This window comes from Arvicanthis niloticus, chromosome 2 (assembly GCF_011762505.2).
Source record: "Arvicanthis niloticus isolate mArvNil1 chromosome 2, mArvNil1.pat.X, whole genome shotgun sequence".
Taxonomy (NCBI): Eukaryota; Metazoa; Chordata; class Mammalia; order Rodentia; family Muridae; genus Arvicanthis; species Arvicanthis niloticus.
The window spans coordinates 130,025,641-130,038,126 of NC_047659.1; the positions used below are offsets into that span (position 1 = coordinate 130,025,641).

The window sequence follows — 12,486 nt, forward strand, 5'->3', positions numbered from 1 at the left end:
ATACTGTTCCCTAGTGGACTGCTGGGATGGACCAGATGGGATGCCAGTCATTTACCATGGGCATACTCTCACCACCAAGATCAAGTTCTCAGATGTCCTGCACACCATCAAGGAGCATGCTTTCGTAGCCTCAGAGTGAGTAGGTGTGGAGGTCACAGGCAACCTCCAGGTCCTCTCCTTCCTGGGGCCCCTTGCGAGGCTACCCCACTCCTGTCGTCTCCTGCTCTCACTCCACACACTTTCCTGAGTTCTTTCCTCTGCTCCCTACATCTCTGGCTAGCACTGAAGTGCATCTCATTCTCAAACAGCCCTGTCTGTAACTGTGGTCTCAGGTTATCTGCTTTTTCTTTGTTACTCATAGGGAAAAGAATGTTTCCTATGAACTACTCAGTCACTAGCTCCCACCAAGCCTGCAGTGCCTACTGCACTGTGAGAGGGTCCTCAAGCTGCATGTGGGGGCTGCTTCTCATCTTTCCTGACCTGTTTTCTGTGGAATGTCTTATTGCTAGGGTAGCCTCAGCAACTCAGGCTCACTTCTGCAACACTTGTGACTTCTTGGTTCCAGCTGCCTCCTGATGTGCCCCCACCCCCACTCCCAGGGGCTCCCTGTCTTCAGAGGGTCCTGTGGATAAGGTGCCCAGGCCCTTGACTCCATTATTTCACTTTGAAAGGAACTGTTTGGGCCGGGCGTGGTGGCGCACGCCTTTAATCCCAGCACTTGGGAGGCAGAGGCAGGCGGATTTCTGAGTTCGAGGCCAGCCTGGTCTACAGAGTGAGTTCCAGGATGGCCAGGACTACACAGAGAAACCCTGTCTCGAAAAACCAAAAAAAAAAAAAAAAGAAAGAAAGGAACTGTTTGGACTGAGGTTTGACTCAGAATAACTGTAGCGCAGCAGTGTCACTGTGCTGCTGACCTGTTGCCTTCAGGTACCCAGTCATCCTGTCCATTGAGGACCACTGCAGCATTGCCCAGCAGAGAAACATGGCTCAGCACTTCAGAAAGGTGCTTGGCGACACACTCCTTACCAAGCCTGTGGACATTGCTGCTGATGGGCTTCCTTCTCCCAACCAGCTCAAGAGGAAGATCCTTATTAAGGTGTGGCATCATGTAGAAACCTTGCATTAGGAGATGGGGCTAGGTGTGGAATGGTTTTGCCATGACCTGGTCTGCTTCAACAGCACAAGAAGCTGGCTGAGGGAAGTGCCTATGAGGAGGTGCCTACCTCTGTGATGTACTCCGAGAATGACATCAGTAACTCCATCAAGAATGGTATCCTCTACTTGGAGGACCCCGTGAATCATGTGAGGTCTAGCTGAGCCTGGACATGGTGGGGCAGTGTGTTGAACTCTGGCTTACAGGGCCCCTTTGGTCTCTTCCAGGAGTGGTACCCCCACTACTTTGTTCTGACTAGCAGCAAGATCTACTACTCTGAGGAGACCAGCAGTGACCAGGGCAATGAGGATGAGGAGGAGCCGAAGGAGGTAGACTTGTTGACGGGTGTGGGTTCAGCTGAATGAGAACTTGGTAGTCACTGGGTGTCTCTGTTTTCCTGTCTAGGCCAGTGGCAGCACAGAGCTGCACTCAAGTGAGAAGTGGTTCCATGGGAAGCTCGGGGCTGGGCGAGATGGGCGGCACATTGCCGAGCGCCTGCTCACTGAGTATTGCATAGAGACTGGGGCTCCTGACGGCTCCTTCCTAGTGCGAGAAAGTGAGACCTTCGTGGGTGACTACACGCTGTCTTTCTGGTAACTCACATCTAACCATACTTATGTTTAGTTTCTGTGTACAATAGACTGTACCTGGACGTTATTGGTTAACAGTTCAGCCTTGGGTCTAGGTTTTACATAGAACATAATTCATTATTACACAGGCATCTGTGAACTTAAACATGCATGTTTGATGATGTGTATTTCCTCCTCCAGGCTTCTTTGGAGAATGGCCACCCTTTGAAATTTGACCCTTTGAAATGTTATGCCTTGCCTAGTTCGTGTTCTTTGGAGCTCTGACCTGTTTTTGATGCCTCTCCCATCCTGTCTTCCCTCAGGCGGAATGGGAAAGTCCAGCACTGCCGTATCCACTCCCGGCAGGATGCTGGGACTCCTAAGTTCTTCTTGACAGATAACCTTGTCTTTGACTCTCTCTATGACCTCATCACACATTATCAGCAAGTACCCCTGCGCTGCAATGAGTTTGAGATGCGCCTTTCAGAGCCTGTTCCACAGACAAATGCCCATGAGAGCAAAGAGTGAGGAAAGGGGCAGGGAGGGGAGCAGGGGCAATGGTAGGACTGGCCAGGGCCTAACTCTGTTGATTTTCAGGTGGTACCACGCAAGCCTGACTAGAGCTCAGGCTGAACATATGCTGATGCGAGTACCCCGGGACGGGGCCTTCCTGGTGCGGAAACGCAACGAGCCTAACTCATATGCCATCTCTTTCCGGTGAGGCATGCTGGACAGATGTGGATTCTTGCTGGGGTCTGGGCTGTCTTCTTTGCTGACTGTCCTGTCCTTGTGAAGGGCTGAGGGAAAGATCAAGCACTGCCGAGTACAGCAGGAAGGCCAGACTGTGATGCTGGGGAACTCGGAGTTTGACAGCCTGGTTGACCTCATCAGCTACTATGAGAAGCACCCCCTGTACCGTAAAATGAAACTGCGCTACCCCATCAACGAGGAGGCACTGGAGAAGATCGGGACAGCTGTGAGAAGGCTGGGGGGTGGGGCAGCCGGGTATACCAGTACAGTTAGAGGACACTCATAATGTACCAGTGTCTGGATGTGCTAAAAACATCCTGGGATGTTTTCAGGTTCACATGGGAGCTCTAAGAGTAACTGGGAGCCATGGTGTATAGTGGAGGCAGTAACGCTTGAGCAGTTCCTGGGTATTCAGACATAATCCCCATGACCTAAGGGCTAGGTAGCAAGGGCTAGGAGCTCACATGGGTTGTGGTGTGCACACATGGGCTGGGTCTGGAGTGTGTGGGACAGAGGGCAGGGTTGGTGCAATTGGAGGGAAGACCATAGATTTGGTAGTACAGAGGTTGCCAAGGGTCTTGGACCAGTGTTGCGGTTTTTAGTAGAAGGCAGGCATCTCACACAGGATTGGTTGAGAGTTGTCATTTGTGACATGATAACTGGTCAGGGTCATGCTGTTCCCTGAAGCCAGGATGGGTGTGCTGGACTTCTTCCTGACCTCAGACACTGAACAAACCATTAAGTATGTGGTGCTGCTGGCAGCTCAGCAGCAGGTAACTCAGGGTCTTCAGGATATGGTGGTAGATGTTGAGTAAGAGTACAGAAAGGAGTGGGGAGTCAAGTCCTTACAGTCACCCTCCCCTTGGAAGTTGAAGAGGGGGATTCCAGTAGGCCAGGAGCCAGTGAGCTGGGGCAGACACCCTGTAGAAGAGACCAGCTATGCTTCAGAAACTGGGCAAGTAGGAGCTAGCAGCTACATTTATCTTAGTTCTGGGGTGGTAATAGATGACAATGTGTCCTGTTTCCAGGAACCCGATTACGGGGCACTGTACGAGGGTCGCAACCCTGGTTTCTATGTGGAGGCAAACCCTATGCCAACTTTCAAGGTAAATATCTGTCCTTAGCACAGGAAGCCACAAGGAAGGAAGGGTCCCCTGCCGCTTGGGGCTTATATTTCTGTATTCTGGGCCCATTTGTGGTGGGTGTGGAGAAGCAAGTGTTAGTTGTGGTTTTCTGAGGCTCAAGAGATTATAAGATGTGTGGTTGGCAAATGACCATAAATCTCTAGGGCTCAACCACTTTATAGCGCCTGTGTCTTGGGTTAGAACTGGCCCTTTGTCACCATTCCTTCAGAGTGATCCCCATGTCTTCTGTGTAGTAGAACAGAGGTCAGATGGCACACTGTCCAGTCATTCCCGGTCAGATGGCACACTGTCCAGTCATTCCCGGTCAGATGGCACACTGTCCAGTCATTCCCTTCATCATGAAGATCTTAGGATCTTCTTGGTTTTGACCTTTTCTCTAATGTAGCAGATTGCTCTGTCTCTTAGCCATAAGTACCATCCAAGGTGAGTGAGGTCCTAACTATGTAGGGAGCTACACGGGGCTGTACACTTGCTGTTACTGGACCCCAGCCCTGACTTCTTGGAGTAGACCCTGGACAGAGCACCAAAAACTCCACCTGGGAGGCCAGGAATTTCCCTGGAGAATAACCTCTGTTTTCCCATCCTGTGTGTTCTGAAACTTCCCATAAGGCAGCATTGAGAACTGTGTCTAGGATTACTTGCCAACGGTGGTACTTCCCACTCACATAGGGATAGGGAGTGCCGCTTGGCTTTCCTCCACACGGTCCCATTGTCTTACCTCTGCAGTGCGCAGTAAAAGCCCTCTTTGACTACAAGGCCCAGAGAGAGGACGAGCTGACCTTTACCAAGAGTGCCATCATCCAAAATGTGGAAAAGCAAGATGGTGGCTGGTAAGATAGACCTTCTAGGCTAGAGAACCTGTGGTGAGGTGGGACAGGAGTCCAGGGCGCCTGTGGAGTTGGCACTCGAAGCACTTGTGACAGTATGCTTTGAGGGTGTCTGTCTTTGGCCTGACTTGTTTGGGGAGCCCCCAGGACAATGCTGTGAGAGTTGGGGTGGCTGCTGGAGTTCGTACCCTGTGGCTTCCACAGGTGGCGAGGCGACTATGGTGGGAAGAAGCAGCTGTGGTTCCCCTCAAACTATGTGGAAGAGATGATCAATCCTGCAATCCTAGAGCCGGAGAGGGAGGTATGTGTGGAACCACACTGTATCACAGGTTTATTTCCCTGTCCCCAGGTTCTCTTCTGATGTGTCTATCACACCCAGGCCGTCCTGTCATCTGTGGGCCACACAGCCTGTGTGGCCACACTCTAGTTTCTATTGTACCAATGTCATGCTTGGCTGGTCATAAATATACCCAAAGAACAGTCAAAAAAAAAAAAAAAATCCCCTCAGTTGAACATGCAGCAGCCATGTTGACCATCCTGTGGTTTTACTTCCTACAGCACCTGGATGAGAATAGCCCACTGGGGGACTTGCTTCGAGGGGTCTTAGATGTGCCAGCCTGTCAGATCGGTGAGCTCCTGTTCCTAGCTCATGATACCTCTTAGTGTCAGGGTGTTCTTGTCACTCCTGCTCCTGGAGGAAGCCAGTGGCTGAGTCCCCAGAGGCTACACTTACACTCTGGAAATCCCAGACTCCTTTGTCATCCCCAGATTTTACTCTGTACCAGGTATAATGGTGTCAAAAATTGGCAGAGATGTCAACAAGCTGACATCCAGTCCTAATGGTTTAGAGCGCAGGGGTTGTGACAAAAGCTTGGAGGTGGGTCAGGGTGGGGTCACAAAGCATGACTTCAAGGAAGAAGAATGAGTCACAGCTGGGTTGAAGCCTTGGTTCCACCACAACTACTATGGTGTGTTTGAGCTACAGTATCCTTTGTAAATTGGATCTATATATCAGTTTGCCTGCTTGTAAGTGGCCAGGAAGAAATGGAATGAATTCCTTTGAGCCAGTGTCTAGGGCAGTGGTTACCAACCTGTGGATTTCAACCCCTTTGGAGGCTTAATGACCCTTTCACAGGGTTTACATATCAGTTATACTGCATATCAGATATTTGTATTACGATTCATAAATAGTAGCAAAATTATGAAGTAACAATGAAATAATTTTATATGGTTGGGGTTCACCATGGCATGAGGAACTATATCAAAGGGTTCACAGCATTAGAAAGGACAAAGAGATAGCATTCTTAGCCCTGTGTTATTTTACCCCCACCCCCACAGCCATTCGTCCTGAGGGCAAAAACAACCGGCTCTTCGTCTTCTCCATCAGCATGCCATCAGTGGCTCAGTGGTCCCTAGATGTTGCAGCTGACTCACAGGAAGAGTTGCAGGACTGGGTGAAAAAGATCCGTGAAGTTGCCCAGACTGCAGATGCCAGGGTGAGAACCTGTCACAGCTTAGAAGGTGCTGCTTGGTTGAGTCTGAGGTCAACATGTGGGCCTGCTTGGGAGCCAAGGCCTCTAACTCCCCAGCTAGTTCCTATAGAGAAGGTAACTGATAAGGCCTGGCCTTGGATAAGGCACCCAGAAGAACAGACTCGAGACAGGATTGTGATGGATGGGCTTAGGAATGTTGATCATGAAATACTCTGGATCACCTGAATGAGTCTTTATAAAGCAAGAGGTAAAGAGATGTCTTAGGCTGGCAGCAGGAGTGGAATCAGGCTTAGAAGAGCTGAGGTGGTAAAGGTAGGAAGAGGGCTTAGGCAAACATTTGTAACAGGGTCTGGGGCAGGAGGCAGAGAAGTTGCAGAAGTTCAGCAGTGGAACTTTGCTATGCTGAGAGCCACAGAGGTATACTAAGAATAGGGTCCATTGGCCTTAGCAGCAGCAGATACTCCTAGTGACACTATTGAGGTCCCTTAGTGGCTTGACAAGGTTGGTCATAGGAGTTCAGAGTGACTAACCATAAAGAGCTGGGAGCTGGAGTTTGTGGATAGTGGGTAGCTTGTATTTGTTTTGAAGGATCAGCTTTCTGGAGGAGGCCTCTTCCATTGAGCCTGGTGAGGCATTTACAGATGAATGGGAGCTTCTACTTAGAGGCCATCCCCCAGTGCTTTTGGTAGGCAGATTTGTAACTGGAGGTGCTGAGGATTTTGCTAGTGTGGAGGGCAAGGCACTGAAAGATCTAGTGGCTGAAAGGCTAGATCCTGGGTCTAGCCTGGAACGAAAAGAAAGATTATAAAAAGAGGAGCCTCTGAAGGAAGAGACTACAAAGAGCAGCGTGGCGAGTGTCTTGAGTGGGCTGCAGCTAAGAGCAGGGACGGGAGGAGGAAGGGTGCATTGGCCATAGGGGATGTGAGGTGGTAAGATCATCTAAGGCACACACATTGTCAAGTCAGGGAACCAGGAAGCAGTGTTTTTGTTGAAGGATGAGGCTAGGTAATAGCCAGAAAGCATTACTGGGAAGGCCTTGCCCACCTTAGCTCCATGTGAGGTCATTTGGGATATAAGTTATGGTGAGACTTCCACTACAGGAGGGTTGGGGAGGGAAACAGGTCTATCTGTGGAGTCAAAGGAGAAGATAATTTTTGGATGAGACTGGGAGCCAAGTAGTTTAGTTCACTGTCTGCTGGTATTTAAAATGTGCAAGGAGAGAAGAGTGCTTCAAAACACCTAAGTGTGTCAGCACTCAAGGCTGGCAGGAACTTCTTTCTCCTGGGTAGGGCTCAGCCTGAGCCTTGTGTGTCTCACCAGCTTACTGAGGGGAAGATGATGGAGAGGAGGAAGAAGATCGCCTTGGAGCTTTCCGAGCTTGTGGTCTACTGCCGGCCTGTTCCCTTTGATGAAGAGAGTAAGGCTGGGGTCAGGTGTGGTGTGCATGTGCTGAGGGGCTGTGGTATGAGAGTGGTGTTTAATACCCTTTCCCTTACGTACATTGCACAAGGGGGCCGCTCTATACATGCTCTCACTGTTTGGCTCAGAGATTGGCACAGAACGTGCTTGTTACCGGGACATGTCCTCCTTTCCGGAAACCAAGGCTGAGAAGTATGTGAACAAGGCCAAAGGCAAGAAGTTCCTCCAGTACAACCGGCTGCAACTCTCTCGCATCTACCCTAAGGGCCAAAGGCTGGACTCCTCCAATTATGATCCTCTGCCCATGTGGATCTGCGGCAGCCAGCTTGTAGCACTCAACTTTCAGACCCCAGGTGAGGGGATCCTCTGTGGGTGGGGAGAGACACACACTTAGGGCAGTTCCACTGAAACATACTGTAATCCCGCTCTTCCAGACAAGCCTATGCAGATGAACCAGGCACTCTTCATGGCTGGTGGGCATTGTGGCTATGTGCTGCAGCCAAGCAACATGAGAGATGAAGCCTTTGACCCCTTTGATAAGACCAGTCTCCGAGGTCTGGAACCCTGCATCATTTGCATTGAGGTGGGTATATTTGTCTGGGTGCTTCAGGGTGGGAAAGGGATATGAAGAATATTGATACTAAACCTGCTAAGATGGTGGGGACCAGGTGGGTCAGCACAAATGGGAAAGGGCACAGAGCCAGAGGTGAGCAGCATTTCTGCCTTATGTTGGGGAAGGGAATTGTCCAAAATAGAAATCCAGCTACAGGTCCTCTGTGAGGGCTGGGATCCCATTGATCATGGCCAGCCTTTGGCACAGAAGTGTTAGGATGTCAGCTTAATACTAATCTCTGAAAAGTTACTACCTGGCAGGAAGAGCCTGGTCAGGGTGGCACAAATCAGGCCAAAAGGGACCTGTGATGAGCCAGGCTCCTGTTTGCAGGACCAATCAAAACCTGGACTTGCTAGAGCATGCTCAACAGCCTGCCTGCCTTTCCTAGTTCTAGAATAGAGCTCCCCAGTACATGTCTGACGAAAAGCCATGATCAAGGATCAGCTCAACCCTTGCTGTGGGAATCAGCAGAGGTAGCCTGAACAGAGTCTGGAAAGAATAAGGATAGCCTGTGGCCAGCTGGGCACACTTAGGAGCACAGAACCACAGATGGGCAGGAGGACATGGCTGCTGCTTCCCAGACTTTCCCCCTAAAGTGGAATAATTTAAAAGATTCCCACATTGGAACAGACACGGATTTAACATGAAATGGACTGCAAAGTATGCACGACATTTAGCTCAGGTTTTTACAGCCAATAGCTTGCTCTGGAGTGAACAGTAAGGGGCCTGCCTGATGGGCAGCACCTTCAGGGCCCAGCAGGGGGCGTACTGCCTCCATGGCGCATTTTCCTCCTCGATTTGCTCCCCAATCCTCTGCTGTGAGGTTACTGGGGGCAGGAAGACAGTCATCACCCCATCTCTGCCTGTCTGTCTCACAGGTGCTGGGGGCCAGGCATCTGCCAAAGAATGGCCGGGGTATTGTGTGTCCTTTCGTGGAGATTGAGGTGGCTGGGGCAGAGTATGACAGCACCAAGCAAAAGACGGAGTTTGTAGGTAAGTCAGTCTTCCCGCATTACCAGTCATTCTCCTGGGGTGTTAAAGACCTCTCTCCACCAGGCACCACATCTACTTGATGTGGGTTCAGCTTTTGCCCTTACTTTCACAGTGGACAACGGACTGAACCCTGTGTGGCCTGCTAAGCCCTTCCACTTCCAGATTAGTAACCCAGAGTTTGCCTTTCTGCGCTTTGTGGTGTATGAGGAAGACATGTTTAGTGACCAGAACTTCTTGGCTCAGGCTACTTTCCCAGTAAAAGGCCTGAAGACAGGTAAGGAATCTTCCTTAACATAAAGTCTTGCTGTCAGGGTGGGGCTTACCCACTTGCTTGACAGCTGTCAGGCTGAGAGCCACGCATTTCTCCTAGGATATAGAGCAGTGCCTTTGAAGAACAACTACAGTGAAGACCTGGAGTTGGCCTCCCTGCTCATCAAGATTGAAATTTACCCTGCTAAGGTAACTACAGCAGAGTGAGCAGAGAGCTCAGTCATAGCCCCTGAGGTGCAGAAGAGACCTCAACTTTTGTGCACTTCCCTTGCTGAGCAGGAGAATGGTGACCTCAGTCCTTTCAGTGGTACATCCCTAAGGGAACGGACCTCAGATGCCTCCAGCCAGTTGTTCCACGTCCGGGCCCGGGAAGGGTCCTTTGAAGCCAGATACCAGCAGCCATTTGAAGACTTCCGCATCTCGCAGGAGCATCTCACAGACCATTTTGAGAGTCGGGAACGAAGGTGAGGGAGATGAAGGGGAAGTTGGCCAGTGTGGGACCTTGGAGGAAGGGTGCTGGAGCCAGAAAGAATAGCAATCCTTTGGCAGCTTTCTCCTATGTGGAAAAGTGGTAACTGTGTGTCTTTGGGTTGTCCTATCTGGCTACAAGGCCAGTAAGGACACTTCACTTCTGTTCAGGGCCCCAAGAAGGACTCGGGTCAATGGAGACAACCGCCTCTAGTCATGCCCCCACCTTGTTGGAGAGCAGCAGGTGCTGCCTACCTGTGGAATGCCATGAACTGGGTTCTCTGGGAGCTGTCTACTGTAAAGCCTTCCTGGTCTCACAGCCTGGAGCCTGGATTCCAGCAGTGAAGGCTAGACAAAACCAAGCCATTAATGAGATGTATTGTTTTGGGCCTCCATGCCCAGCTCTGGGTGAAGGCAAAAACTACTGTGTCTCGCATTAAGCACACACATCTGGCCCTGAATGTGGAGGTGGGTCCTTCCATCTTGGGCCAGGACTAGGGCTGAAGCCCCTTGGAAAGAGAAGTTGCCTCAGTTGGTGGCATAGGAGGCTTCGAGGAGCTGCTGACACATTCCTGAAAGAGGAAGAAGAGGAGGAAGAGGAGAAGGAGGAGGAGGAAGAGCCTTGCTGGGCCAGGGAAACAAAGTTTACATTGTCCTGTAGCTTTAAAACCACAGCTGGTCAGGGTGAAAGAATAGATACCCTGCAGTTTGGCCCTGGAGCCAGGACAGGAATGCAGGGCCTGTAAGGAGAAGGCTCTGCTCTGCCCAAGGAGGAAGAAACAGCACAAGGGCACATTGCCCATGGCTGGGTATACTACCCAGCCTGAAAGATACAGGGGATCATGATAAAAATAGCAGTATTATTTTTTTTTTCTTCTCAGTGGTATTGTAATTAAGTTATTCTGTCCTGCTCCTTACCCTGGACGGGAAGACCCAACACAGAGCCTTTGGGAACAGCAGCTCTTTATGGGGTGTTGTACTGGGGGAGGGCACTGTCAAGAAAGGTGGAGGGGCAGGAAGAGAGAAGAGCAATGTCTACCCTGGTGAGCTTTCCCGTAGGAATGGAGACATAGGTAAGTGGAGTCAGGCAATAGGTACCAAATGAAGCTGCTGCTTGGTGCAGTTTCTGTGTAGTTGGTAAAAATGATGCAAAGGAGATGGGAAGGTTGCGAAGGTAAGCCTCGCCTCTGAGAACAGAGGCTGGGGTTCCGGCCTGTGGGTGCAAAGGTGCCTCAGCATAGCCAGCATTCAGCACACGCAGACCTGCGGCCCATGTTTGGGCTCAGGGTTGGCCATTTGCTAGTTCTGCTGCCCTCTTGAGATCTGACTGCCAAATAAATCATCCTCATGTCCTTTTTCTTTTAACTCGTTTGTTTCTTGGGGGCTCAGGAGAACACGGTGAGTGAGAATAGAAGCAAGTGTAGAGACTTGGGAAGTCACACAGCTCTTCTTTGTGGCTCTAAGATGTGAGGCCACCTCTGCCCCCTCATCTTCTAATGGTACTGCTAAAGTCCACCCCACCAAGGAGCAAGCTCAGTCTCCATTACACAGACACCTACTTCAAAAAAGTAGCATTTGGTTATGTCCTGCCAGTGCTACTCTTGTTTGCCTCTCCAATTGCCAGTCAGAACCTCTGTGCCTACCATGCTGAGGAAGGCCTATTCCTTCCTGAAGCTTTCCTGTAGCACTTTGCTGGAGCAGGACAAAAACCATGCCACAGTGAAGCAGTGTGTGCCATGTGCTGTACTAGCTGCCTCAAGTCACACAGCGTTAAGTACTTGGGTGATGGCTGGGTCTGTAGCTTTCATCTAAAGCAGTGGATTTCAACCTGTGTGTTGTAACCCCTTTGGGGTCCAGTATCAGATATCCTACATATCAGATATTTATGATTTATAACAGCAAAGTTTAGTTATAAAAGTAGCAATGGAATAATTTTATGGTTGGGGTTCATTACAACATGAGAGACCATAATACAGGGCCATAGCATTAGAAAGGTTGAGAACTACTGATCTAAAGTTTTCCTGTCCCATCACAGACAGAGGGGAGGGAGCCTTCTTCACACAGGAAATGGTAGGTGGAATGTATCAAATCCTCAGAAGCTCAGAGTTCATACTTGTGGCCAGGAGAAGGTAGAAGCCATATTTTCTAGTACTCGATACTGCTGTGTGACAGCTTTGCTTGGTACTGAGCACCTTAATTTTCTCTAGAGACTTCCATTTCCTGAGCATGTCTTCCAGAGGCTCAGCTCTGCCTTCTAAGCAGCTTCACAGAACTATGAGTCACATGTCTTGTCCCCTTACCATATTGCCTTTCAGGTAGTATTTTCTCAGTGGAAGTATTTTCTTCTCAGTGGAGCCGATTTAAGGATCAGTTTCATCACTTAAATCCCCCAAGTGAACCTGACTACTGTTAAGTGATCCAGGAGACCCATCTTGGTGTCTCTTGGCTGTCTTGCTGATGCATCCATTGTGTCCCTACATGTAATAGTTTGGTTAACATTGCTTTCCATCCATTGGGTTATGACCTGTAGAGTCTCAGCCAAGCATCGTTTATAAACACACCCTCAGATACATCTGAGAAATACTGTTATCAGGGCCTTGCTCCCTGGAGCATGAAAATGAAGTCAGGTTGCAAACCATTGGCTTTGGCAGAAATCTAAAAGAATGAGGTTGGAAGGGAAGGCAGTGATACCAGGAACACAAGCCAAGAGAAATCTCCTTTTGGCTAGCAGGCCACGGACAAGTAAAGAGGAATCATTAAATGTTATCAGTGAAAACACTTAACAA

At 49.9% G+C, this 12,486-nt stretch overlaps 1 protein-coding gene across 1 annotated transcript in view; it reads left to right on the forward strand.

Annotated features, from left to right (window-relative positions):
- The window catches only part of Plcg1 (phospholipase C gamma 1), a 32,662-nt gene extending 21,597 nt beyond the window's left edge, over positions 1-11,065 (forward strand). The window contains exons 13-33 of the mRNA XM_034494886.2: positions 15-135; positions 928-1,096; positions 1,180-1,302; positions 1,381-1,482; positions 1,559-1,746; positions 2,046-2,246; positions 2,320-2,439; positions 2,518-2,698; positions 3,501-3,578; positions 4,344-4,447; positions 4,649-4,745; positions 5,003-5,072; positions 5,783-5,940; positions 7,258-7,354; positions 7,485-7,709; positions 7,791-7,939; positions 8,848-8,962; positions 9,075-9,236; positions 9,333-9,421; positions 9,512-9,696; positions 9,872-11,065. Coding sequence (XP_034350777.1) covers positions 15-135; positions 928-1,096; positions 1,180-1,302; positions 1,381-1,482; positions 1,559-1,746; positions 2,046-2,246; positions 2,320-2,439; positions 2,518-2,698; positions 3,501-3,578; positions 4,344-4,447; positions 4,649-4,745; positions 5,003-5,072; positions 5,783-5,940; positions 7,258-7,354; positions 7,485-7,709; positions 7,791-7,939; positions 8,848-8,962; positions 9,075-9,236; positions 9,333-9,421; positions 9,512-9,696; positions 9,872-9,914 — 2,777 coding nt within the window. The 3' untranslated portion in view covers positions 9,915-11,065. The remainder of the gene's footprint in view (positions 1-14; positions 136-927; positions 1,097-1,179; positions 1,303-1,380; positions 1,483-1,558; positions 1,747-2,045; positions 2,247-2,319; positions 2,440-2,517; positions 2,699-3,500; positions 3,579-4,343; positions 4,448-4,648; positions 4,746-5,002; positions 5,073-5,782; positions 5,941-7,257; positions 7,355-7,484; positions 7,710-7,790; positions 7,940-8,847; positions 8,963-9,074; positions 9,237-9,332; positions 9,422-9,511; positions 9,697-9,871) is intronic.
- Positions 11,066-12,486: the final 1,421 nt, after the last annotated feature.